Source organism: Heloderma suspectum, chromosome 1 (assembly GCF_057233095.1).
Source record: "Heloderma suspectum isolate Gila_16-S chromosome 1, 16-S_ref, whole genome shotgun sequence".
Lineage (NCBI taxonomy): Eukaryota > Metazoa > Chordata > Lepidosauria > Squamata > Helodermatidae > Heloderma > Heloderma suspectum.
In genome coordinates this window covers 21,140,818-21,166,767 of record NC_139458.1, presented here as the reverse complement: position 1 = coordinate 21,166,767, position 25,950 = coordinate 21,140,818, and the positions used below count along the sequence as shown (strand labels likewise).

General features: G+C 45.1%; 1 protein-coding gene across 1 annotated transcript; it reads left to right on the top strand.

The window, feature by feature from the left end:
• Nucleotides 1-337: 337 nt before the first annotated feature.
• Nucleotides 338-22,694, top strand: LOC146356987 (60 kDa lysophospholipase-like). The gene is made up of 7 exons (XM_084843346.1): nt 338-412; nt 3,265-3,348; nt 11,380-11,490; nt 12,809-12,994; nt 16,867-16,980; nt 19,378-19,461; nt 22,638-22,694. The coding sequence occupies exons 1-7, from the start codon at nt 338-340 to the stop codon at nt 22,692-22,694; spliced, it is 711 nt and encodes a 236-aa protein (XP_084699472.1).
• The last annotated feature ends 3,256 nt before the right edge of the window (nt 22,695-25,950 follow it).

Here is a 25,950-nt window from a genome sequence, read left to right as displayed (position 1 = left end):
CTCTTCCTGTACCTTGTCCTCCTCCCCCTCCCACACAACCATGTCTTGCCATTTCTGTGCCGTTCAATCATTTTGTGCTCCACTGCTAATCTGCACGTGACGGTGGTAGGTTCTGCCAATAGCACTGTCAGCTCATAATGCCGAAGTTATGCAACCTCTAGGACAGTCACATGTTTCCAGCACAGTGCTACAAGTGAAGCCATTGTGCCTAGCAGTCCTTGTGCCTGATTGTGCAAGCGCAACTTGTGGATGGAATTACTTACATCAGTGTCTTTCATTTGCTTAGACCTACTATGAATGATATGATGGCTTTGTGATACTTCATGGGACAGACACGATGGCCTATACGGCTGCTGCTTTGTCCTTCATGTGTGAGAATGTTGGTAGAACCATTGTCCTAACAGGTTCTCAGGTAACAGGTTCTCTGTTTCTTTTAAAGTGTTTGAATTGTTTTAATATGGTGTTTTATTCTTTTATCTTGTTGTTCACCGCTCCGTAATGTTCGATGTGGAGCAGTATATAAATATTGTACATACATAAGTAAATACATAAATAAATGGCTTAGTGTCCAGTGGGGTGCTTGTTATTGTTACACGACTTGCCTAATGGAGCTTAAGATCCCTTGCCTTTTGTCTCCACACTGCAACTTCCTGTAAACTTCCACCAAATTGATGGTGTTGCGGTAGGCTTATGAGACTTGTCAAAATGCAGTTAAAGGGCTGTATAAAACTGTTCTCGTGTTACTTGTAAATTTGTTAGATGCGGGCCGAAGTCACTAGAGAGGGGTATGAACACACACCAAACTATTTTCTCATTGTGATAATACTATAGCTTCCCATGCTGCACAACTGCCCCTATTTGTGCCCCTTTTTTCCTGATACCTGCCCCTGGTAAAGCACCACTCCTGTTTGGCCTTTTGGGAAAAGGTTAGTAAGCGTGTTTCAAATATTGTTAGTAGAAACAATTATGCACTATTGTTAGAAACTCGTTTATCTAATCATGACTTGTAAAATAACCTCGTGACACACGTTCAAGCAGCACTCTATGTTTATTAAGCACATTTGCAAAGGTGGGTGTCCTAGCTGAGTAGGCACACCTGGTAATCAAAGCACACAGTTTTTATTCCCTTTCCCTGGCCGCCTCGCCCCTCCCTTGTTTCCCCATTGGCTGGGTACTCCAAGGTTCACAGCCTATCCCGTCCGCCTTTTTCGGCCTCGTGCCACTCCGCTCCTGTTTACATATCCCCTTACTCTACTTCTAAAGCCCCTTGCCCATGTTTACAATTCTCCTTTTATGGCTTCCACTTTGCTTGACCTACCCACACTCTGACCTCAGTCTAAGTTTCCAACCACAAAGTAGGGATGTACAAACGTCCCTTACTTGTACCCGAAACTTGATTCACGGTGGGGGGGAGGCGCTCCGTCCCTCCCCCCGAAATTCTGGCCGGGGGGAGGCACCCTGTCCCACCCACCCCGAAATTCTGGCTGGGAGGGAGAAGCCCCATCCCTCCCGCCACGAATCCCGGCCGGCCGGGATGCAAATGGCGGCGGCCATGGGCGCCGCCATTTGTGTTCCTTATTTTGGCACGTGTAGTCTACGTAAACATTTACGTAGACTACGGCGAAAATAAGGGGAACGCAAATAGTGTAGCGTCTATGCTATTTGCGTTCCCCTTATTTTCGCTGTAGTCTACATCAATGTTTACGTAGACTACACGTGCCAAAATAAGGAACACACATGGCGGCTCCCGTGGGTGCTGCCATTTGCATACGCGCGGTTTTATTTATTTTTTTCACTCAGCCGTGATAGGCTACGTAAAGATTTACGTAGCCTATCACGGTGTTTTTTAAAAATCTAGCCATGATAGGCTACGTAAATCTTTACGTAGCTATCACGTTTTTTGTTTTTTTTTACTTGGAAATGGCGGCGGCGGCAGCTGGTCGGAAGACTGGCCGCCGCAGCCGCCACCACCGAACCGCTGCCGAACCGCCGCTGGAGCCACCACCGCCAGGGACATTCGCACAAGGTAAGTCCCGTCCTGGGGGGGGCGGGGGGGCAGACCGTTTTGCCACCAATTTCGGGGGGCCGAATGCGCTGGCATTCGGCCTCCCCGAGATTCGTGGTGAAATTCTCTGACATCCCTACCACAAAGTACCTTAGACACTTGTTTCCACATCCTGTCTCAGCTCAGCTAGTGCTCCAAAGCATTTGCAACCTATTTAATGCAAAAGCAACATTTTAACCCTTTCCTACACTATCATCTTTGTCTTACACTATAATCTTTGACCTGGGGCCAATCTTGACTAGCGTTTTATCTGTAACGTCTGGCTCAGTCATGCATAACATGGTACATTCCCCAACCCGCTGTCCTGATTCTGTTTTACCCTCATGCTCCTTTCCCTCAAAATCTACTTTTATGACTTCTTTTTCAGTGCTTGCTGATTGTATGTGCTGCCAAGTCACACTGAGTCTTCCAATGTAGCAGCATTATAATTCTTACTTGTGTGAGTGGCTTTGAAGCTGTAGAACCTGCTTTGCACATTTCCCCCTTCCCCGCCCGTCACACCTTTGTCCTCTTCACTGTCCCTGTTCCTTCCTCACATGGATTTGGATTCTGAGACCCTCTCTTTCAGCTTGGACAGACAGATGGACGGAGCCTTCCTGCTTGCGAGCAGGGCAAGGGCTGCTGCATCTCCTTCAAGTGCTGTAGAGGAGCACAATGAAAAGAGAAGGAAAGGTGGAGAAAAAACAAAAGGAAAAGCAAAGAAGTGCCATGCCTTTGCACAGCAGGTTTGGAACCTGCAAAGGGTTAATGTCTAAAATAAGAGGTTGAGGGTTATGAGGAAGGAAAGCCCTCTGGTTTGACCTCAGGTGTGGGGAGGGAGGGAGGCATTTGCCGGCAAGAATTCAATGATTATTTAAAGTCTATTTTTCATTGCACACCTACAGAGCTGCGCAGCTGTGAATAACCACAGCATTTATTTTTAACCAGTATTGCTGCAGACCAGACTTTTAAAAAGCAGCTTGAATGTCATCCCAGTTCTTCCACAATTGCAGCACTATACTATGGCTCATGCCATGTGCTTGCTCTATAAATATGAGCAATAATACACCAATAATCTTTCAAACTCCCCCTGCTTCTCCAGCAATTACAACAGCAACAGGATCCATGATAGGAAAGTGCCTTCATCAGTACATTAAATGCTTGACTATATTGTGCTGCCGGCGTAAATTCCCATGTGGTTGTCATCTTTTGTTTTCTAGGTACCTATTTATGAACTGAGGAATGATGGACATTCCAAATTGTTGGGGGCGCTGCTGATTGCTGGACAATTTGTCATTCCTGAGGTCTGTAGTGTCTCACAAATGCTTTCCTGATTCTACTAGCATAGCTTGTTAAACTAAAAGGAAAGAACCCCAAATTCAGGATAAGAACGCTTACAGTTAAATCCTATTCACTGGCCTATTAATCCAAGGCCTATTCAGAGGTAAACCCCGTTGAGTTCAATGGAAATTGTTAGTAGAATTATAATATGGTAGCCTTAATTATACTAGATATTACAGGAGTGGGCAAACTGTAGTCTTTGGCCTAATTTGCTGTGGCCCTCAACCTAATCCCCTATGGTTGATTGGGGGATTCTGGGAGTTGTCGTTGTTAGAAACTCATTTGTCCAACCATGACCTGTAAAATAACTTTGTGACACACGTTCAAGCAGCACTCTATGTTTATTAAGCACGTTTGCAAAGGTGGGTGTCCTAGTTGAGTACGCACACCTGACAATCAAAGCACACAGTTTTTATTCCCTTTCCCCGACCGCTGAGTCCCTCCCTTGTTTCCCCATTGGCTAGGTACTCCAAGGTTCACAACTTTCCAATCCGCCTATTCACATTATCTCCTTGACATGTTCCCCCTCCCTTTACATACGTCGCATGTACATTATAATGACCTTATTAGCTATGCAGGGTGTGTAACATAATATTCATGAGCTCTTGCATGCGCAGTTCTATAATAACCACGTGTCCTACGTCTGGTTTTTTATCTAATTTTCTAATGTGGGTTCTACTTTGCTTCGCTAACCACACTTCTAACTTCATTTTAAGTATCTTACCACAAAGTACCTTAGACACGTTTCCACATACTGTCTCAGCTCAGTTACTGCTCAAAAGCATTTGCAACCTATTTAATGCAGAAGCAACATTTAACTTTTTCCTACAATCCCCCCCTTTTTTCTTCTACACCATTCTGTTGCTTTTTGCACATCTAACTCAATGAAGCTTCAAATCTTGCTATCATGCTTTCACTCCCCCCCCCCCCCGGTGTTGTTCATCTTCAGAATTAACTTCATTCCTTAGCATCATATTGTCCCTGTATGGTGGAGGTTCTAAGGGCATCTGCTTTGAAACTGCCGTCTCTATTAATCTCTGTGCTAAGCCTCTTATGCAGGGAATGCTGCAATATCCCAGAGCAGTGAGTACTCCTGCCACTATGACTAAAGAGTGAAGAGCAGAGATTACCATTCCCTTCCACTTTCCAAACCAGGATTCTAACCACCCAGTGAGAGAAGTATCTACCCCCGAATTTTCTGCCATCTCTTCAGCTAGGGTTGTGAGTCCTTGGAGAGCCTTGGAGATTGTACCATCTGGGGCAGTGTTATTAGGGATGAAGGTGCAGCATTTACCTCCTAACATTACACACACACCACCTTTCTCTGCTAATGTCATATCTAGGACCATCCGATTTTCCCAAGCCATTCTGCTAGTGGCTTCTAACTGTTCAGCAATTCCTTTAACTGCATCCCTGGTATAGTTTATAAATCTCTGTTGGTTATAATATATATAATTACTCCAGTCTACATTTTTATTTATTGTGGCCCACGAGTCCCCTGGACTGCAAGGAGGTCAAATCAGTCAATCCTAAAGGAAATCAACCCTGAGTGCTCATTGGAAGGACAGATACTGAAGCTGAAGCTCCAATATTTTGGCCACCTAATGCGAAGAGAAAACTCTCTGGAAAAGACCCTGATGCTGGGAAAGACTGAAGGCAAAAGGAGAAGGGGACGGCAGAGGATGAGACGGCTAGATAGCATCACCGATGCGATGAATATGAACTTGAGCACACTCCAGGACAGAGCGCAGGACAGGAAGGCCTGGCGTGCTATGGTCCATGGGGTCACGAAGAGTCGGACACGACTGAACGACTGAACAACAACAACAACAACAACCAAAAGAGAAATGACTCAAACCCTGCTGCTACCTGGTTCCTTGCTTTAAATTCGTCTGGAACTCCTCTAGGGACGCCTATTGAATCTATATAAATTCTTTCATCAAAGGAGACCCCAAGTGACCTCTTTCGTCAACTCTGCTTCTTTGGGGTAGTTACGGTTTCTTTTTCCAATGCCAAGGTGAATGGTATAGCCAATCGAACAATTGCACGAGTGCCCCCCCAGTTCCTAGGTAGAGTGGGTCTTAGGATCTTACCTCCGCAATACCACCATAAATCCACTCTAGGGATGTTCAGCGACGTATAATTGTCTCCCGTCTCATTGTTGTTGTTCTTGTTCAGTCGTGTCCGACTCTTCGTGACCCCATGGACCATAGCACGCCAGGCCTTCCTGTCCTGCGCTCTGTCCCGGAGCGTGCTCAAGTTCATATTCATTGCATCGGTGATGCTATCTAGCCATCTCATCCTCTGTCGTCCCCTTCCCCTTTTGCCTTCAGTCTTTCCCAGCATCAGGGTCTTTTCCAGAGAGTTTTCTCTTCGCATTAGGTGGCCAAAATATTGGAACTTCAGCTTCAGTATCTGTCCTTCCAATGAGCACTCAGGGTTGATTTCCTTTAGGATGGACTGATTTGACCTCCTTGCAGTCCAGGGCACTCGTAAGAGTCTTCTCCAGCACCACAGTTCGAAAGCATCAATTCTTCGGCGCTCAGCCTTCCTTATAGTCCAGCTCTCACAGCCATACATTACTACTGGGAAAACCATAGCTTTGATTAGACGGACCTTTGTTGGCAAGGTGATGTCTCTGCTTCTTACTATGCTGTCTAGGTTTGCCATAGCTTTCCTCCCAAGGAGCAAGCATCTTTTAATTTCATGGCTACAGTCACCATCTGCGGTGATCTTGGAGCCCAAGAAAGTAAAATCTGTCACTGCTTCCATTTCTTCCCCTTCTATATGCCAGGAAGTGATGGGGCCAGATGCCATGATCTTAGTTTTTTTAATGTTGAGTTTCAAACCAGCTTTTGCACTCTCCTCTTTCACCCTCAACAAGAGGCTCTTGAGATCCTCTTCGCTTTCTGCCATTAGGGTGGTATCGTCTGCATATCGGAGGTTGTTGATAATTCTCCCGGCAATCTTAATTCCGACCTATGATTCATCCAGCGTAGCGTTTCTCATGATGTACTCTGCATATAAGTTAAATAAGCAGGGTGACAATATGCAGCCTTGTCGTACTCCTTTCCCAATTTTGAACCACTCGGTTGTTCCATGTCTGGTTCTTACTGTTGCTTCTTGACCCTGGTACAGGTTTCTCAGGAGACAGGTAAGGTGGTCTGGTACTCCCATCACTTTAAGAATTTGCCACAGTTTGTTGTGATCCACAAAATCAAAGGCTTTAGCGTAGTCAATGAAGCAGAAATAGACGTTTTTCTGGAATTCTCTTGCTTTCTCCATGATCCAGCGAACATTGGCGATTTGATCTCTAGTTCCTCTGCCTCTTCTAAACCCAGCTTGTACTTCCGGTAGTTCTCGGTTCACATACTGCTGAAGCCTAGCTTGTAGGATTTTGAGCATCACCTTGCTGGCATGTGAAATGAGCGCAATTGTGTGGTAGTTTGAACACTCTTTGGCGTTGCCCTTCTTTGGAATTGGAATGTAAACTGACCTTTTCCAGTCTTGTGGCCACTGTTGAGTGTTCCAGATTTGTTGGCATATTGAATGCAGCACTTTAACAGCATCATCTTTTAGGATTTTAAATAGCTCGGCTGGAATACTTTCATCTCCACTAGCTTTGTTGTTACTAATGCTTCCTAAGGCCCACTTGACTTCACTCTCGAGGATGTCCGGCTCAAGTTCAGTGACCGCACTATCATGGCTATCAGGGACATTCAGATCTTTCCTGTATAGTTCTTCTGTGTATTCTTGCCACCTCTTCTTAATCTCATCTGCTTCTGTTAGGTCCCTGCCTTCTTGGTCCTTTATCATGCCCGTCTTTGCACAAAACGTTCCCTTGAGATCTCCAATTTTCTTGAAGAGATCTCTAGTCTTTCCCATTCTGTTGTTTTCCTCGATTTCTTTGCATTGTTCATTTAAGAAGGCCTTCTTGTCTCTCCTTGCTATTCTCTGGAACTCTGCATTCAGTTCGGTATATCTTCCCCTTTCTCCCTTGCTTTTCGCTTCCCTTCTTTCCTCAGCTACTTGTAAAGCCTCATCAGACAGCCACTTGGCTTTCTTGCATTTCTTTTTCTTTGGGATGGATTTCGTTGCTGCCTCCTGAACAATGTTACGGACCTCCGTCCATAGTTCCTCAGGCACTCTGTCTATCAGGTCTAACCCCTGAAATCTATTCCTCACCTCCACTGTATATTCATCAGGGATATGATTTAGGTCATACCTGAACGGTTTAGTGGTTTTCCCGACGTTCTTCAATTTAAGCCGAAATTTTGCAAGAAGCAGCTCATGATCTGAGCCACAGTCAGCTCCAGGTCTTGTTTTTACTGACTGTATGGAGCTTCTCCATCTTTGGCTGCAAAGGACATAATCAATCTGATTTCGATATTGACCATCTGGTGACGTCCATGTGTAGAGTCGCCTCTTGTGCTGTTGGAAAAGAGTGTTTGCTATGATCAGCATGTTCTCTTGGCAAAACTCTATTAGCTTTTGTCCTGCTTCATTTTGTACACCAAGGCCATGCCTGCCTGTTATCCCGGTGATTTCTTGACTTCCTACTTTAGCATTCCAATCCCCTATGATGAAGAGGACATCTTTTTTGGGTGTTAGTTCTAGAAGGTGTTGTAGGTCTTCATAGAACCGATCAACCTCAGCTTCTTCGGCCTCAGTGGTTGGGGCATAGACTTGAATTACTGTGATGTTGAATGGTTTGCCTTGGATTTGTACTGAGATCATTCTATCATTTTTAAGATTGTACCCCAGTACTGCTTTTCCCACCCTTTTGTTGACTATGAGTGCTACTCCATTTCTTCTAAGGGATTCTTGCCCACAATAGTAGATATGATGGTCACCTGAATTAAATTCGCCCATGCCTGTCCATTTTAGTTCGCTGATTCCCAAGATGTCGATGTTCAATCTTGCCATCTCATGTTTGACCACCTCCAGCTTACCTTGATTCATTGATCTGACATTCCAGGTTCCTAAACAATATTGTTCTTTACAGCATCGGATTTTCTTTTCACCACCAGACACATCCACAGCTGAGTGTCCTTTCGGCTTTGGCCCAGCCGCTTCACTCTTTCTGGCGCTACTTGGAAATACCCTCTGCTCTTCCCCAGTAGCATATTGGACACCTTCCGACCTGAGGGGCTCATCTTCCGGCGTCATCTCTTTTAGCCTTGTGATACGTTCCATGGGGTTTTCTTGGCAAGAATACTGGAGTGGGTTGCCATTTCCTTCTCCAGTGGACCACATTTTGTCAGAACTCTCTGCCATGACCTGTCCATCTTGGGTGGCCCTGCACGGCATAGTTTATGGCTTCACTGAGTTACGCAAGCCCCTTCGCCACAACAAGGCAGTGATCCATGAAGGGGATCTAGACATACTGGATAAATATTTCTGTAAGTGGAGGTTACAGCCCAGTCCAACAAAGACAGAAGTAACATGCTTCCACCTTTGTAATAGATCAGCAGGCAGAGAGCTCAACATTCAATTTAAGGGAAACCAGCTCAATCACAACATGCATCCCAAATATCTTGGGGTCACACTGGATAGGACACTTTCATATAAAGAACACTTGATGAAGACTGCTGCCAAACTGAAAAGTAGAAATAACATTCTACACAAACTATGTGGCACTAGCTGGGGCTCAACAGCGGATACGCTGAGAATGACCACACTCAGTCTGGTTTACTCAGCAGCAGAGTACTGTGCCCCAGTGTGGCTTAATGGTCCGCACACGAGAACGATTGATACACAACCGCATGAGTCAATGCGTATTGTTAGTGGGACGATACAATCTACTCCCACATACTGGCTGCCTGTTTTGAGCCATATACCACCTCCGGATGCAAGACGAAAGTGTGCCCTTCTTCAAGAATACCGGAAGATTATTGATGATCTCCAGCTACCAATATTAAATGACGTAACCTACTTGGAGCGAAACAGGTTAAGATCGAGACATCCAGCCATTTCTACTGCTAAAGCTTTTCTAGAAGATGATTTCAATATCCACAACACGTGGAAACAACGTTGGCTAGGAAACTGCCCTCCACAATGCCGAAGCTTGCCCTGCATCTTGGAAAAACCACCTAGATTTGACCAGCCCCATGCAATATGGACAACCTTGAACCGAATTCACACGGGTCATGGTAGATGTGCAGATGCCCTTTATAAATGGGCCAAACAACATCATCAAATTGTGATTGTGGGGCTAAAAAACAAACTATCCAACATATAGTGATAGAGTGTCAAAACTGAGCCTACAATGGAGACTTTGCTGATTTCCTGGCTGTGACAACTGAAGTAAAAAACTATATCTGTAACCTAGACATATGTTTGTGATCTTCCTGTCTATATTTTATATTTTACATTTCATATTTATTATGCTCTATGTTTTTATTGTAATGCTTTTCATTTCTAATCTGGTGCTCTGATTATTAACCTTCCTGCTGGCTTTTTAACATTTTTAACATTCTTAGGGCACAATCCTATGGTTGCTAGACAGCAGCTAGACGGCCATAGGATTTTTCAGTTTTCGAGAACTGACCTTGGAGCCAGCACTCTGAGGCTGGTTCCCAGAAAACCACCTCCCTGCCCCTGCTCCCGCTGCCTCGTAGGCGGCATGGTTTGTCCCCAGCTCCGCGCTCGGAAGAGCGGTGCGAAGCGGGAGAAAAGGGGGCGTTCCTGGGGGCAGGGAGGGGAGGGGACGGCAGGAATGCCAGTACACTTCCTATGTGCCGTCTGGCCTACCACCCCCCGAGCTGCTCTGAGTAGACAACTGAAATCGGCCGTCTAGCTGCAAGTGCAGGGTGGCCGGAGTGTAGAGGAGAAGATCCTGTCTATGCTCCACCTGCCCTGCGTTGGATAGTCTAGGGGTGGACGAAAGTCACTTACCTGTCCTCGAAGGACGTTCGCGGTGGGGGGGAGGTGCTTCGCTGGTCCCCCCGCGAAGTTCAGGCCGGGGGGGGAGGCTTCCCGCCTTGCCCCGGCCGAAATTCAGGCCAGCGGGGAGGCTTCCCGCCTCGCCCGGCCGCGAACGAAAAAGTTAAAAAAAAAAAAAAAGCCCCCTGATAGGCTATGTGACGATTCACGTAGCCTATCACGGCTAGATCTGCAAAGTCAGCCGTGATAGGCTACGTCAATCGTCACGTAGCCTATCACGGGTGACTTTAAAAAAAAAAAGCGCGTACGCTAATGGCGGCCCCCATAGGGAGCCGCCATTCGCGTTCCTTATTTAGTCGCTGTAGTCTACGTAAATGTTTACGTAGACTACAGCGACCAAATAAGGAACGCGAATGGCGGCTCCCTATGGGGGCCGCCATTATCCATACACACTTTTTTTTTTTTTTAAGTCACTCGTGATAGGCTACGTGACGATTCACGTAGCCTATCACGGCTGACTTTGCAAATCTAGCCGTGATAGGCTACGTGAATCGTCACGTAGCCTATCAGGGGGCGTTTTTTTTTTTCTTTCATTGCAATGGCGGCGGCGGCAGCCGGTCGAAAGACCGGCTGCCGCTCCCGCCTTGCTCGAACACCCGCCGAACCGCCGGCCGGACCAGCCACCGGGAGGGACATTCGGTGAAGGTAAGTCCCGTCCCGGGGGGGGGGTGCGGGGGGCGGGGGGGTTCGGAGGATTTCTCCCCGAAACTTGTTCGGGGGGCCGAACATGTTGGTGCTCGCCCCCCCGAAGTTTCGGGGAGAAATTCTCCGCCAACCCTAGGATAGTCCTATAGGATTGCGCCCTCCATGTTTTGATATTTTGATATTGTCGTTGTTGAATGTTTTTTGGGGGGTCGTTCTTTCCTGAGGGCATCTGCCAGTTGGGTGGATAAATTTAATATACAAATGAATAAGCAAACAAATTTTGCTATTGTAATCAGAAATCATAAATATTTTGTTTTTTTAAATAGGGCGTTGAGTACTTATCCTCTTGTAATCTCCACAGCATCTCCTTTCTCTTCTTCCATGTTTTGTTTTCATTCTCACAGTTGATTGGGGAATTGTATGGCACAAACACCACAAAGAAGTCTGAGGTCCAAACTGATATGAACAGGAATGTGGGATTGCTGAAGGTTTTCCCAGGAATTACGGCTTCCACTGTATGTCCTCCTGAAATATGTACAAGGCAATGGCCAATTAATTACCAGCAACAATTTGACATTTGGCCCACCCTCTCCCTCTCAACCATACATTTTGAAACTAGAAGAAAATATGCAGATAGAGAGCATTCATGTAAGCAAATCTATCCCCAACTAATCTGACTTTTTAAAAAGCATCTATGCTATTAATAACCATCCTATCCTCTTCAAATCATTCCATAATTTTTTTGAATCTATTTTATTTTTATTTTAACGCATTACAGTATTCGGTGGGGGGGAGGATAGCAAAAGAAGGAAAAGGAAAAAAAAGGGATTAAATTAAATTTCAGTAAGAACAAACCAAATATCCAAATATAAGTCCAATTGCAGATTATACCTATACAGCATTCTTCCAAACATTGCAAGTATTATTAAATCTTTAATCCACTACACCACAAACGGTAAACCTTATCTTTCAGTATCATAACCTCAGTCTTATAGCAAAGGAATGGAAGCAAACAATCCATACCATTCAGTTAACACGTATTAATAAACATTAAAGGGTTAGCCAGCAAGAAATAGTAATAATAATAATAATAATAATAATAATCCCATAATGATATTAATAATAATAATAATAATAATAATAATAATAATAGGAAAAAAGGTTTTAAGAAAAAGATAAAAAATAAAAAAGCAAATCATTTGTATATTTTAAGTAATATATCTAAAAATATATTTATATGTGTACACACACATATACACACAAATAGGCATTTTATTACAATATAACACAAAAAAGGAGAAAAAAACCAGAAATTTGCAAACATTTACTCTGGCAATCTGCCTAGACATCTTATCAGCTATAGCCCAAATAGCACTTCAAAAGAACAGTAAAGACAGCTAATCATTTGATCAGTGCTGAGTAATTTCAGGATTTATCTATTTTGAGTAATTTGGGCAGAATTTATTCACTTTTCACTGCTTCTTGTTCTGTTCATGTATCCTAGCATACTTGATCTTCCTCACCCATTGTTTTGTTATACAGTTTCCCCCAAACTCCAAATTTTGTAATAACTTGGAATCTTAATCTGAATTAAATTGAGAGGCTGAATGTATATAAGCATATGAAAGGACTAAACCTGGGGCCTTAATGCATGCAAAGCATCTATATGCTCTACCATTGCGTTAAGGTCTGTCCTCCAGCTAAAGGAAATACATGCAATGACAGATGCATTAGCTGTCTATACTGTATGTTAATGCAAATATCTCAACATAGAGATAGGTTCTCCACTGTGGACTTTTGTCCTGCCACTCATTTATGTCATGTTCTCAATAGGTGAAGGCGTTCCTTCAGCATCCAACAGAAGGGATAGTACTGGAAACCTATGGATGTGGCAGTGCCCCAAACAACCGTCCTGATTTGCTGGAAGAGTTGAGGCAAGCGACGGAAAGGGACATGGTGATCCTAAATTGCACCCAGTGTTTGCGAGGGTCCGTGGCATCAACTTATGCAACTGGACAGGTGATGGAAATGATGGATTCTAATGCATAACATTCTAATGGTAATCCTGTAGCCTGTGCTGCTTTGTGTATTAATAAGCAGAAAATTACAAAAACAGGAATACATTTCTACTTTTGTAGGTATTTATTTATGACATTTGTATACTGCTCCTCATCTAAAGAGATTCCAGAATGGTGAAAAGTAAGAGATAAAGGAATAAAAAGATTAAAAATAGTAAAACACCATATTAAAATTATTGCTTTTAAAAACAGGGTTCCAATAAAAACCATGTCTGGTCAATCAAGGAAGGCTTCCTGGAATATAGCTGTTTTCAAGAGGCGCCAAAAACAACACAGTGTTGGCGCCTGCCTGATCTTCAGAGGCAGGGAGTTCCACAGAATGGGAGCCACCACACTGAAGGCTCTTCTCTGGGTAGACCATAGGGCCATATGTCCCTGTGGAACTACCAGGAGCATGCCCTCTGATGACCTCAGTGACCGGGCAGGTTGGTAAGGGAGAAGGTGCTCTCTCAGGTATCTTGGTATAGCATGTATCAGCTTAGGCTGATATCCCAACTACGCCCTTATCTGGACAGAGGTAGCCTAGCTACAGTTATCCATGCTCTGATAACCTCTTGTCTGGATTACTGCAATGCGTTATACATGGGGCTGCCTTTGAAAACGGTCCAGAAACTTCAGCTCGTCCAAAATGGGGCAGTGAGATTGTTAACAGGGACTGACCAAGGAGATCGCATTATGCCAGTACTTTTCCAGCTGCATTGGCTGCCAGTCCATTTCTGGGCCTGATTCAAAGTACAGGTATTAATATCCAAAGACCTAAATGGCTTTGGCCAGGTTATCTGAAGGATTGCCTCCTCCCATATGCGCCTGCCTGGACCCCAAGATCATCCTCAGGGGCCCTTCTCCGTGAGCCTCGGCCAAAGGAAGTGAGGTGTGTGTGGCTACCAGGAAGAGGGCCTTTTCTGCTGTGGCACCCTGGCTGTGGAATGAGCTCCCTAGAGAGGTTCGCCTGGTGCCTATGTTATACTCTTTCCTGTGCCAAGTGAAGACCTTTTTATTGTCCCATTATTTTAGCATTTACTTCCTAGTCTTTTAGCTCTGGTGCTTTCAATCTGTATTTTAAATCTCTGCATTGCGGCTAGGTTTTATTGTGGCTGTACTGTTATTTTGTGGTTTGAAGCTTTCATACTTCATATTGTTTTATGCTGTACTTTGTGGTTTTAATTTTTGTGAACTGCCCAGAGAGCTTCGGCTATTGGGTGGTATAGAAATGAAATAAATAAATGAATAAGTAAGTAAGTAAGTAAATGTAAACAAAGAAAAATATAGGGAAAATAAAATATTCAATTTAAAGTATATTAACACCCAATCTAGCATATCAAGAGCCAGAAGCAGCATATCATGGGAATTTATACATTCATATTCAGTTCCTTGTCTCTTATCTAGCACTCTAGGGTTTTATGTATGAGACAGATCTGCATCACGGTCCAACAAGTCATTCTTTCCCCCAAAGAACTCTGGGAACAGTACTTCTCTCAGGGGGATCTTCACCAGGCTATAATTCCCAAGATTTGGGGGGTGGGTGGGCATGCAAGAAGGCAGTATTCATGATTATTCATTTTACTTTATACACTTTTGCAAGCCTCTTTGAAGGTTGTATGGTGGAAAGGCCTGGGCTGAATGAAGGCACATAATGGAAAAGCCTTGCCAAAACTAAGTAGATCTGAGTCTGTTCACTGCCTGGATAGAAGACTGTCTGGGAATCCTGTATACACTGCCTTGAGGTCCCTGGAGAAAAGGTGGAATATAAATATAATAATCCTGTATACTAACAGTGAACTGTTTCTCCATATGTGGATCCTTATGCAGCCAAAACAGCACCATCGATGTGCAAGAGTGAGGTATCAGATGGGTTTGCACCATCACAGAGGGAAAATAAGCCATAGTGTCTTATTTTCCCTCCCCGCATGTGCTGGTCGCAAGCCAGCTAATTATCATAATTACCCTTGCTGGGTGCAGGTTGTCATGTCAGAACCAGGCGAGGGTGGCTGGCTGGGGTGGTTTAGAAACTACCCTGAAACCCATGGCTTGTTCTAGGGTTTCATGGTGGTTTGTAAACCAATCCAGATACCCACTCATGCCAGGTTCAGACGTCAGGACAACCTACACCCAGCGAAGCTAATTATGCTAATTAGGTGGCTCATGACCGGTATTTGCAGGGAGGGAAACTAAGCCACCATGGCTTATTTTCCCTCCGTGATCTTGCAAACCTTACCAGCGTGTTTTATTTAATACAGGGTGAGCCCACAATAAAGCAGCATAATCATAACAGATCTAGTCTTCAACTCCTTTTTCCATTTTCACTTTTCCATGTCACTTTTCCCTCGTACTCAACCCCCGAGACCATTCCATTCTGACCACCACAACAGGTCTGACAATGGAACATACCATTCCACATCTCTCCCGCTACCCATGCAGAATGTAATTTGAATCAAGGCTGACCAAGGTTTGACCTCTGAACCAATGTTTACTGCTGTCAGGGCTGGGCTGCTGGCAGCGGTCAAAAGGGGGACCAGGAACTGTGTGTGTCAGAGTCAAAGGACACACCAGAGCCAAGGAGGCTGTTTTTTAGGCAAAGTCCCAGCTGAAACAAGGAGCCTTTTATTGATTGATTTGATTTGTACCCTGTCTTTCTACTCAAAGGCATTTCGTGTCTCAGGAGGGCCCGATGGCCAGCCAGGGTAGCCAGGCCAATCCTGGGTGACCAGCCAGATGGGCGATTAATAAATTTAATAATAATAATAAAAAATTCACAATACATCATTACTTGAAGATGCTCAAGATTGCAATTCTGTGGCTCACCACATAGGACAAGTGCACACAGAGTGGAGAGTTCCCAGTTCTAGCCCCAGTTGTTCCCAAGAGATCAATCCTATAAGTGAAGAGATCATAAAAGAGGCTGTTGCCACTGAGAAACATGTTCTCACATAACTCGGGGTGAACCTACATTTTACACACAGTTGTGTGTTTCCTTTCTTGGAGCGATACAGCTGTGTGTGTGTGTAGAAATCAGCTTTTGTTTTCCTGCCATTTGTCCACTCCTAGTCACTGTCCCCAAGCTGCACCCCCTGCTACACACACACACACACACACACACACACACACACACAGAGGAAATGATACAGGGATGCCAAGTGCCTGCCATGTCATTAGGCTTGAGCTTAAAGGTAAATAGTTTTGAGTTTAAACTCAACCTTTACCCTCCCAGTCTCCTCTTCCTATAGGCACAACTCTCCCAGGAATCAAACTGTCACATTAGCTTATCAGCACACTCTCACCTGGTTCACACAATCACTGCAAACTTGGTTTGCGGTTTGCACGGATGCCAAGTTGCCAGTTCAACCACCTGTCACTACGGTGTCTCATGTCGTTTGAACCTGGCGAGGGTAGCTTGTGGGGTGATTACAAAAGGCTATGGTTTCTGGGTGGTGTGTTAACTGCCCAAACAAACCATGCTCGCCAGGTTCAGATGATCTGAGAAGCTGTGCTTTGAAGCTGTAGAACCCGTTCAGCAAAGTTCCCCCCTCGCTCTGCCCCTCACATATTTCTCCTCTTCACCTTCCCTGCTGTTTCCTCACATGGGGCCAGCATGCAACTGGCACATGTAGCTGGTTTGTTAACCACTCCCTTAATTGTGCGAATGGGACCTTTGTCATCCCATTGCTGGGGCTCTCTGCTTGAGTAAGCCATCTCATAGACAACCCCTAAATATATGTCTGTGGCTACCTTTAGTGACTCTGTCCATTGTCCTTTTTCAGCTGATTTGGTTAATTGCACCAGCATTTTAGCACAAAACTGTTTTCTTGTTTCTAGGCTCTCACTCATGTTGGAGTAATTTCAGGAGGGGATATGACACCTGAAGCATCCTTGGCAAAACTGTCATACGTGCTGGGCAAAAGGCATCTTTCTCAGAAGGAGAAGGAGAAGGTAATGAATGCATTCTGAGTTAAAATAACAGCTTTCCTTCTGCTTCTTTCCTTTTACATAGAAAGTTGCTATATGCCGAGTTAGCTAGCCCAAAATTGTCCGCTGTAACTTGCAGCAGCTTCCTAAGGCTCCAGGCTTCTTTTTCAGTGCTGAGATTCTTCTACTTCAGGGGTTACCAGATACTGAAGCTGTAACTTTAACCTTTTGAGCTACAACCCGCCTTGCCCCATTTTGATTTTGACTTGGCTGGCCTGAAAACTCGCATGACACAAGGGTAATTAATAAGCCACCGTGGCTTGTTAACCCGACCTGTGTGTGCCGGGTACTCTGTAGTAGGGTTGTTGGGTAGTTTGTTAACCATCCCAGCCAGCCAGCCTCACCAGGTTTGCAGATAATGACAAGCTGCGCCCATCAAGGGTAATTAGGGAAATCGGGTAGTGCACACCCGGCATGTGCAGGGGCAATTAATAAGCTACAGTGGCTTATCATTCACATGTGTGCAAACCCAGTCACTTTCTTCACTATTGTAACAGAATGTGGTTGGCAAGTTTTAGCTGGGGTATTCCCTAACTGGAATAATTCTCATCAGAGGTTTGTATTCTATTAGCCTCTTCTGCTGCTTCTGCTAGCCGAATAGGGAGGGAGTTTGGGGACTCTTTGGAGCTGTTGGGGGAGCAGGGGTTGCAAGTGGGGACAGAGATAGGGAAAGTTCTATTGTGTGAGTGGAAATATCCTCATGTGACATTGGATGTTGCTCATTGTCAGAAAACCACGTTAGACCCGGGCTTTTGGAGTCTCGGTTGACTGGACTGTCTAAAGAACTATGTACATAGATGGCACTATAAAAATATTATTGATATTTAGCCAAGAGAGGAATGATGTAGTTAATGGACCAGGAAGTATAAAAACATCATTATATTTATCTGTAGTACAGCCCCATTTGGAATGCTGTCTAGAACTATGGTTTCCCCATCTCGGGAAGAACTGGAAAAGCTACAGAAAGAGGGCACTAAACTGATGAATGGATTGGGGTGGGTTAGAGTGGGGTGGGTTAGGGTATTTTTAGAAAAATGATGTTTTTACTGTGGAATTTTATTGTTTTAAACTGTTTTATTATATATTCTGTACATTGCCCAGAGAGGCTGGTGACCAGCCAGATGGGTGATTAATAAATTAAATAAATAAATAAATAAATAAAATGAATTGGAGAAGTTTCCCTGTGAGGAAAGGCCAAAACATCTGGAGAGCACAAGGTTGCCTATTCATGATGTAGAGATGGTACCTGGAGTAGGGAAAATCCCCCTCTATCATAGTAGCCAGCTTCATTGAAGAACTTTATTCTGTTATTAGATCAATTTTGGGGGAGTAGGGTGATTCATTGACCACAAGGTTGTGGTCAGAGGACTATCAGTTGTGTATAGAGATTACTAACTGCTTATCAAACATATTAAGGGAGCAATCCTATGGCCCCCAGACAGCATCTAAGGGGCCATAGGATAGTTTGGATTTCCACCTCTGAAGTCGGAGACAGCATTCCAGCCTTGGAGGGGGGAATGTGGAAAGATCTGTCCTGGCTGGCCTCCAAGGTCTGGAACTCTATCTCAGAGTGGGGGGAAAGGGGCATTTCAGGGGGAGGGGACTGGAGAGGTCAGGATATGAGCTATCCTGAGCCCCCCCCAGCCTCCTTCTCTCTCACTCTGAAACGCCTTTGCTAGATGGGTAAAAAAGCCTGTCTAGCAAAAAATGCAGGGCAGGAAGATGGGGAGGCAAAGATCGCCTCCACTGCTCTTCCTGCCCTGTATAGGATGATCATAAGCCTCCGAACTGGGGAATTACAATCATTGATGGCGCAGTTGATAGGACTGCACCCTAAAGCAAGGTTTAAGCAAAATAATTCTTCTCTGGATTTTTTCCCCAACGACATTTTGTTTGTTTCTTCCCTCCCCACACCTCCACAGCTGATGCTGGGTGACAACCTTAGAGGAGAAATGTCTTTTAGTCTCATAGGAACTTGCAGCTCCTTAAGGAACAGCAAGTTTATTAATGTGATGACCAAATTTATAAGTCTTAACTGCAAAGAGGTAAATAAATAACACAATTTGATGCAACTCCCCCCACCCTAATGGATAACTTTGTTTGTAATATTGGATGATTCTATTGGGTTATTCTAATAATGATGAAAGTTGAAAGCTATCTGTGTATTTATCCAGATTTTGCTCACTCGTTTGCTCATTTTGGACTTGAACTATTAATCCAAATGATTGTACAATAGTCATATATAATCTCTCTGTCCTCCCCCCAAATGTATATAATATCGTATCAATGTATAGATAGATGATAAATAAAGAGACAGATATACACATACTCTTTGTTTAAAAATTTATTTTTGTTGCTTAGGAGCTTGGAGCTTTAATTCCATCTTTGGCTTGTGCTGCTGCTAAAACTGATGACTTGGATACATTGAAAGCTGTTGAAGAAGTGGTAAATATAAATATTTGAAGCCTGTTCAGTACAATTTATAACATTCAGATTTGTAATGGTGACCTTGCTGTACTGGCTGGGCTGAGAGTCTCTGGGGCACATATCCAAACTTGCATGGATATGCGTCTAGATCTAGCAGGTATCAGGCAACAGATATCAGGTCCCAGATCCAGTTAGCAGGGAAAGGTTGAATTCTGCTGGACCTTGGAGAACCCCCTGTCAAATGCCAAGACAGAAACATCTTGTATACATGCCTGAACTCAGCTGAGCACCTCAGTAGCAAAACAGGCCTACTACTGAGCCCCAAGCCCCTGCCTCTTTGTGAAGAACTAGCAGGATTTTAAAAGAGCAGAGACCTTCCTTAGAGCCTTTCACTCTGACCTTTGTCAGAAGTGCAGAGGAGAATGAGATGCCTTGAGCAGTTGGAGAGGTGGTGGAGCTGAGGATTTTAGTTCCTTACTCGAGGGGCAGTGTGAGGTGACAAATGTTCTAAATGGTCTGCGGACTATCTCTCCTTCAGGATGGGACTCAGGCCAGCTAGGGATCTAAAGCATTCCTGAGGGAGGCTCATGTTGACTCAGAATGGTGTTGGCCAACTATGCCTCAGAATCATTGTTCACAGCATCCAGGGACTGGAGTGTGACACAAATGAAATCCCTATCCATGCTATCATCAGGTGTAATGGTAGCAGGCCAGGTGCAAAGTAGGTTTATTGGAACAGCTCCTTTTGAAACAGAGCTCATGACATTTTGGTGATCTTTCTTCCAGACTTTTGGAAAAGAGCCATAGCTCTGTGGTAGAGCACATGCTTCTCATGCACAAGATGCAATCTCTAGCATCTCCAGTTAAATAAAGAGCTTGGGGAGCTGGTGATGGGAAAGACCTTTGGCCAAGACCTTGGAGAGCTGCTAGTAGTCAAAGTAGACCATACTGGGCTAGATGGACCAGTGATCTGACTTGGTATAAAATTGCCCCATAAGTTCAAGGAAAATGAGAAATGAGAAGGCTGGAACCCAAATATCTGAAGGAGCGCCTCCTCCTAATTCCACTTGCCTGTGCATTAAGAACATCAGAAGAGGCCCTTCTCTGTGCTCCTTCTACAAGAGAAGTACATTTATCATTCTCTGTGGCATTGCTACTTGTCATGATGGCTATACTCTGTCCGATATTAGAGGCAGTATGACTCTGTGTACCCCAGTTGCTGGGGAACATGAATAGGATGGTGCTATGACTAGTAGCCATTGATAGCCTTATCCTCCATGAATTTGTCTAATCCCCTTTTAAAGCCATCCAAGTTGATGGCCATCACTACATCTTGCAGTAGTGAATTCTATAGTTTAGCTGTGGAATTAGTTCAGTACTTTTGCAATTGTTCTTGTCTTTAGCAGATGGAAGATGTCTGTGTTTTGCAGGGTGGAGACTTGAGCTGTGAAGATTATGTTGGCTGCACTCCACTTCATGTTGCATCAAGTGAAGGGCATGTTCAGCTAGCTGAGTACTTACTGAAAAAAGGGGCGACTGTTTATGCTAAAGACAGATATGGTGCCACCCCACTGATGAATGCCCTCGAATTCAGGTAGAAAAAGAGGGATTGATACTGAATATTCAAAGAGCAAACCTTTTAAAAACAATAACTCACTTCTTACACATCGGCTTCACTTTGTTGCACTTTTAAAACTACACTTATGCTTTCTAAAAAGCATGCTTAATACTGTCTCTTCTATTTTGAAGTAAAACTGCATTGGGTCCCCCAGCTTGAACTGCTGGGATGCTTCCAAATGGAGGACTCCTAGCACTACCAATCAAAAGACACTGTGCATCTATTCCATCTTTTCCTTCTTAACAGATTTTTTTTCTGGTAAGGAAAAAAAAGTAATGAGGGAACATGCAAGGCAGGGCAATTGAACTATAAATGCCTTGTCTGCAAGCACCCTTGCTGGTGAGGGGGAAGTGACTGAGCAGTAAATTTAGTATTTTATTGTTTTAAATTGTTCTTGTTGTACATCGCCCAGAGTGGCTGGGTGACCAGCCAGATGGGCGATTAATAAATTTAATAAAAATAAATAAATAAATATAGTGAGCTCCCCTCCCTTCCTCTGCTCTGCAGTAGAGTCTAGAAAAGAACAGGGACCGCCCCTGCCCCTCCCCATTAGAAAGCCTCTGGAAACATCCTCCCTTGTGGTACTTCTTCTAAGTGCTGCCTCTTGGGGGTGGTGGGGTGGGGGAAGGAAATGTACAAGCCAGAGAAAACAGTGGCTGCTCCTACCTCCCCTCTTCCCTCTCTGAATACTGCAGTGGTGAGGTTTTGACCTATGGTGCTTCCTGGAAAGAAAGGGCGCACAACCACCTCTTGTCTAATCCGTTCTCAACCTCCCCCCCCCCCAGTGGTGCAGCACAGAGGGTTGGTCGTGGAAGGAGCAGCCACCCTATCCTCTCACTTGTTCACCGGAGTTCTCTGTGTGTGCAATGCAGAGGTGGGAACTCAGCTGAGTGAGCCAAATGCTTCCTGCAGGAGAGAGAGTGAGGGCAAGGGAGAGCAGTGTCAAGGGCTCCTTGGAGGGCTCTCAGTCTAATCCATTAGCCAAGTCCAGGCACAGACAAAGGGATTCTTTTCAAAGCTTTATTCTTCTTTTACAACTTAACAGCTCTACAGGTAGCAACTAGATCTGAGCAGCAGCATCCCTATGGCCTAAGTTAGAACAGTTGGTCCCCGTTTGAAAAGCAATTACTGGCAGACCCCTGAATATAAGGACTAGGGAGAATCCCTCCCCTTTTCCCTTGGATCCTCTGGGCGCAACCGTTCTTTGAGCGCCAACCGGGCGCTACGCCTCCTTTCCGCGCTCCCCATTTGGCGCTGCTCTCTGCGTCTGCGCCACGCATCCAACCAGTCTGCTATCGGTGCTGGGTCACTCCCTGGACTGCTTTCTAATCTAGGAATGTGGGTGGGAGGAATCTCTGTCAGCTGCGGGCCCTGGGAAAAAGGGGCGCGCTCCTCTCCCAGGAGCGACTGCTCTTCCTCCGAATCAGAACTACTCTGGGATTCTATGGGCTCAGTGTCCACCCTGACAAGCAGCCTTGTTGCCTCCGCAGGATCGCTCACCCATTTTCTCTGCAGCTAGGATTGGGCAAGTGATGGTTGCTGCTGCCTCTGATCTCTCACCTGTCCTTTCCTTCAGGAAGGCTCTACCTGCTTGTGCCGTTCACTCTTTAGGCAGCACAGTGGGAAGGAATGAGATGATCTTCAAGTACTTGAAAGGTTGTCACAGAGAGGAAGGCCAGCATCTCTTCTCCATCATCCCAGAGTGCAGGGCACGGAATAATGGGCTCAAGTGACAGGAAGCCAGATTCCGGCCGAACATCAGGAAAAACTTCCTGACTGTCACAGCAATACGACAATGGAACCAATGACCTAGGGAGGTGGTGGGCTTTCCCACACTGGAGGCATTCCAGAGGAGCCTGGACAGCCATCTGTCAGGGATGCTCTGACTTGGATTCCTGCATTGAGCAGGGGGTTGGACTCGATGGCCTTGTAGGCCCCTCCCAGCCCTACTATTCTATGATTCTATGAGTGGGGTGAACTGTCCAGAGGGAGGGAGTGCACACAAGGAGGCTCATTCCCTGGAGGGGGAGCAGCTGCCACTTTTACCTGCTCACTGTACAATGCCGGCTCCAGGTTTTTGAGGGTCCTGGGGCAAGACACCCTCAAAGAACCCCCTCCTTCAGTGAGTCTAGCTCCTCACCGCCATTGTCACCAGCTTCTGTTGCTCCTCATCATTGGTTCCACTGGCTTGCTTGCTTGCAGAGCAAGTAGGCAGTGGCATCTTCTGTTCCTCCTTCTCACCACCACTATTGTCTGGCCAGAGGAAGAGGCTGATGAACAAGCAGATTGCAAAGGTGAAGAGGAGAAGCAACTCCAGGGGAGGGATGTACGAAAGTCACTTACCTTCTCATGAAATTGATTCGCGGTGGGGAGGAGGTGCTCCGTCCCTCCCCCCCCAAATTCTGGCCGGGGGGGGGCACTCCGTCCCTCCCCCCCCCGAATCCTGGCCGGCGTGATAGGCTATGTAAATGTTTACGTAGCCTATCACGGCTGAGTGAGAAAAACAAAAACAAACCGCGCGTATGCATATGGCGGCGCCCATGGGCGCCGCCATTTGCGTTCCTTATTTTGGCACGTGTAGGCTACGTAAATGTTTACATAGACTACAGCGAAAATAAGGGGAGCGCAAATAGCGTAGATGCTACGCTATTTGCGTTCCACTTATTTTCGCCGTAGTCTACGTAAATGTTTACATAGACTACACGTGCCAAATTAAGGAATGCAAATGGCGGCGCCCAAGGGCGCCACCATTTGCGTACGCGTGGGGTTTTTTTTTTGTTTTTTTACTCAGCCGTGATAGGCTACGTAAACATTTACGTAGCCTATCATGGTATTTTTTAAAAATCTAGCCGTGATAGGCTATGTAAATCTTTATGTAGCCTATCACTTTTTTTTTTTACTGGAAATGGTGGCGGCGGCAGCCGGTCGGAAGACCGCCGCCCTGCCGCCGCCCTGGAGCTGCTGCCGCCAGGAAGATTCGCCCAAGGTAAGTCCCGTCCCGGGGGGGCGGGCGGGGGGGGCAGACCGTTTCACCACCGATTTCGGGGAGATTCGTGGCGAAAATCTCTGACATCCCTACTCCAGGGAGCTGTTTTTAGCAGGCCCTTGCTGGAGTATGGGCTCTTGGCAGGTGCCCAACCATGCCTACCCTTGATTCTGGCCTTGTCGCTCTCCCTCTCTCCCTTTGGGCCATGTAGTGGGGAGGACTGGGGATGTTGGTTGCTGCTTTGTAAAATGGGGAATATGGAAAGCTGAGTGGTTAAACTCCTATCCCTGGTAGTTTCATAAAGAATTTATCAATATTTACACTGAAGTTTTCTTTCATTTTCTTTTCTTTTCTTCCCATAAAAGCATATGGACATAATATGGCTACTTCGGAAAACAGGAGCTCATCTTTCCAGTGAAGAGCTAAGGAACGCTGGAACCAAACTTTGCCTGTAAGGAAAAAAACTAAAATCCATCTTAAGAACAAAAGAAAAGACCTGCTGGATAGACTGAAGGTCCATCCAGTCCAGCATTCTGCTTCCCACAGTGGCCAACCAGATGCCTCTAGGAAACCTATAAGGGGGTACCAACTCAATAGCCCTCTCCATTTGTTGCTCCCCAGTGGCATATTTTTAACTAGATGTGAGCTCAGATATTGGCCTGGGAGCACCTGATGCAGCAGCATTGCTGAGGCTCTGCAGCTATGGGTCTGATGAGTCCCCTGGAATGGATAGAACACTACTGGCGGTCCTATATAAGAATGGGATATAAGTGTCATATCTTTCCCTCCGCCCCACCTCAATCATGGTAGATATACCAGTAAAGTAGAAACCAGAGCATTTGGGTGTTTCCAGTCAATAAACTTAAATAACATAATGTATGAGCTGGCGCCCCAGCAGGGTTTAAACTAGGTTAACCTGGTCTTTAATTTAATCTAGTTTAGTTTAATTTAATTTAGTCTTAACCTGGTCTTTAATTTAATTCAGGTGACCATCATATCTACTACTGTGGGCAAGAATCCCTTAGAAGAAATGGAGTAGCATTCATAGTCAATAAAAGGGTGGGAAAAGCAGTACTGGGGTACAATCTCAAAAACGATAGAATGATCTCAGTACGAATCCAAGGCAAACCATTCAACATCACAGTAATTCAAGTCTATTCCCCAACCACTGAGGCCGAAGAAGCTGAGGTTGATCGGTTTTATGAAGACCTACAACACCTTCTAGAACTAACACCAAAAAATGATGTCCTCTTCATCATAGGGGATTGGAATGCTAAAATAGGAAGTCAAGAAATCACCGGGATAACAGGCAAGCATGGCCTTGGTGTACAAAATGAAGCAGGACAAAGGCTAATAGAGTTTTGCCAAGAGAACACGCTGATCATAGCAAACACTCTTTTCCAACAGCACAAGAGGCGACTCTACACATGGACATCAACAGATGGTCAATATCGAAATCAGATTGATTATGTCCTTTGCAGCCAAAGATGGAGAAGCTCCATACAGTCAGTCAAAACAAGACCTGGAGCTGACTGTGGCTCAGATCATGAGCTGCTTCTTGCAAAATTTCGGCTTAAATTGAAGAACGTAGGGAAAACCACTAAACCATTCAGGTATGACCTAAATCATATCCTTGATGAATATACAGTGGAGGTGAGGAATATTAGACCTGATAGACAGAGCGCCTGAGGAACTATGGACGGAGGTCCGTAACATTGTTCAGGAGGCAGCAACGAAATCCATCCCAAAGAAAAAGCAATGCAAGAAAGCCAAGTGGCTGTCTGATGAGGTTTTACAAGTAGCTGAGGAAAGAAGGGAAGCGAAAAGCAAGAGAGAAAGGGGAAGATATATCCAACTGAATGCAGAGTTCCAGCGAATAGCAAGGAGAGACAAGAAGGCCTTC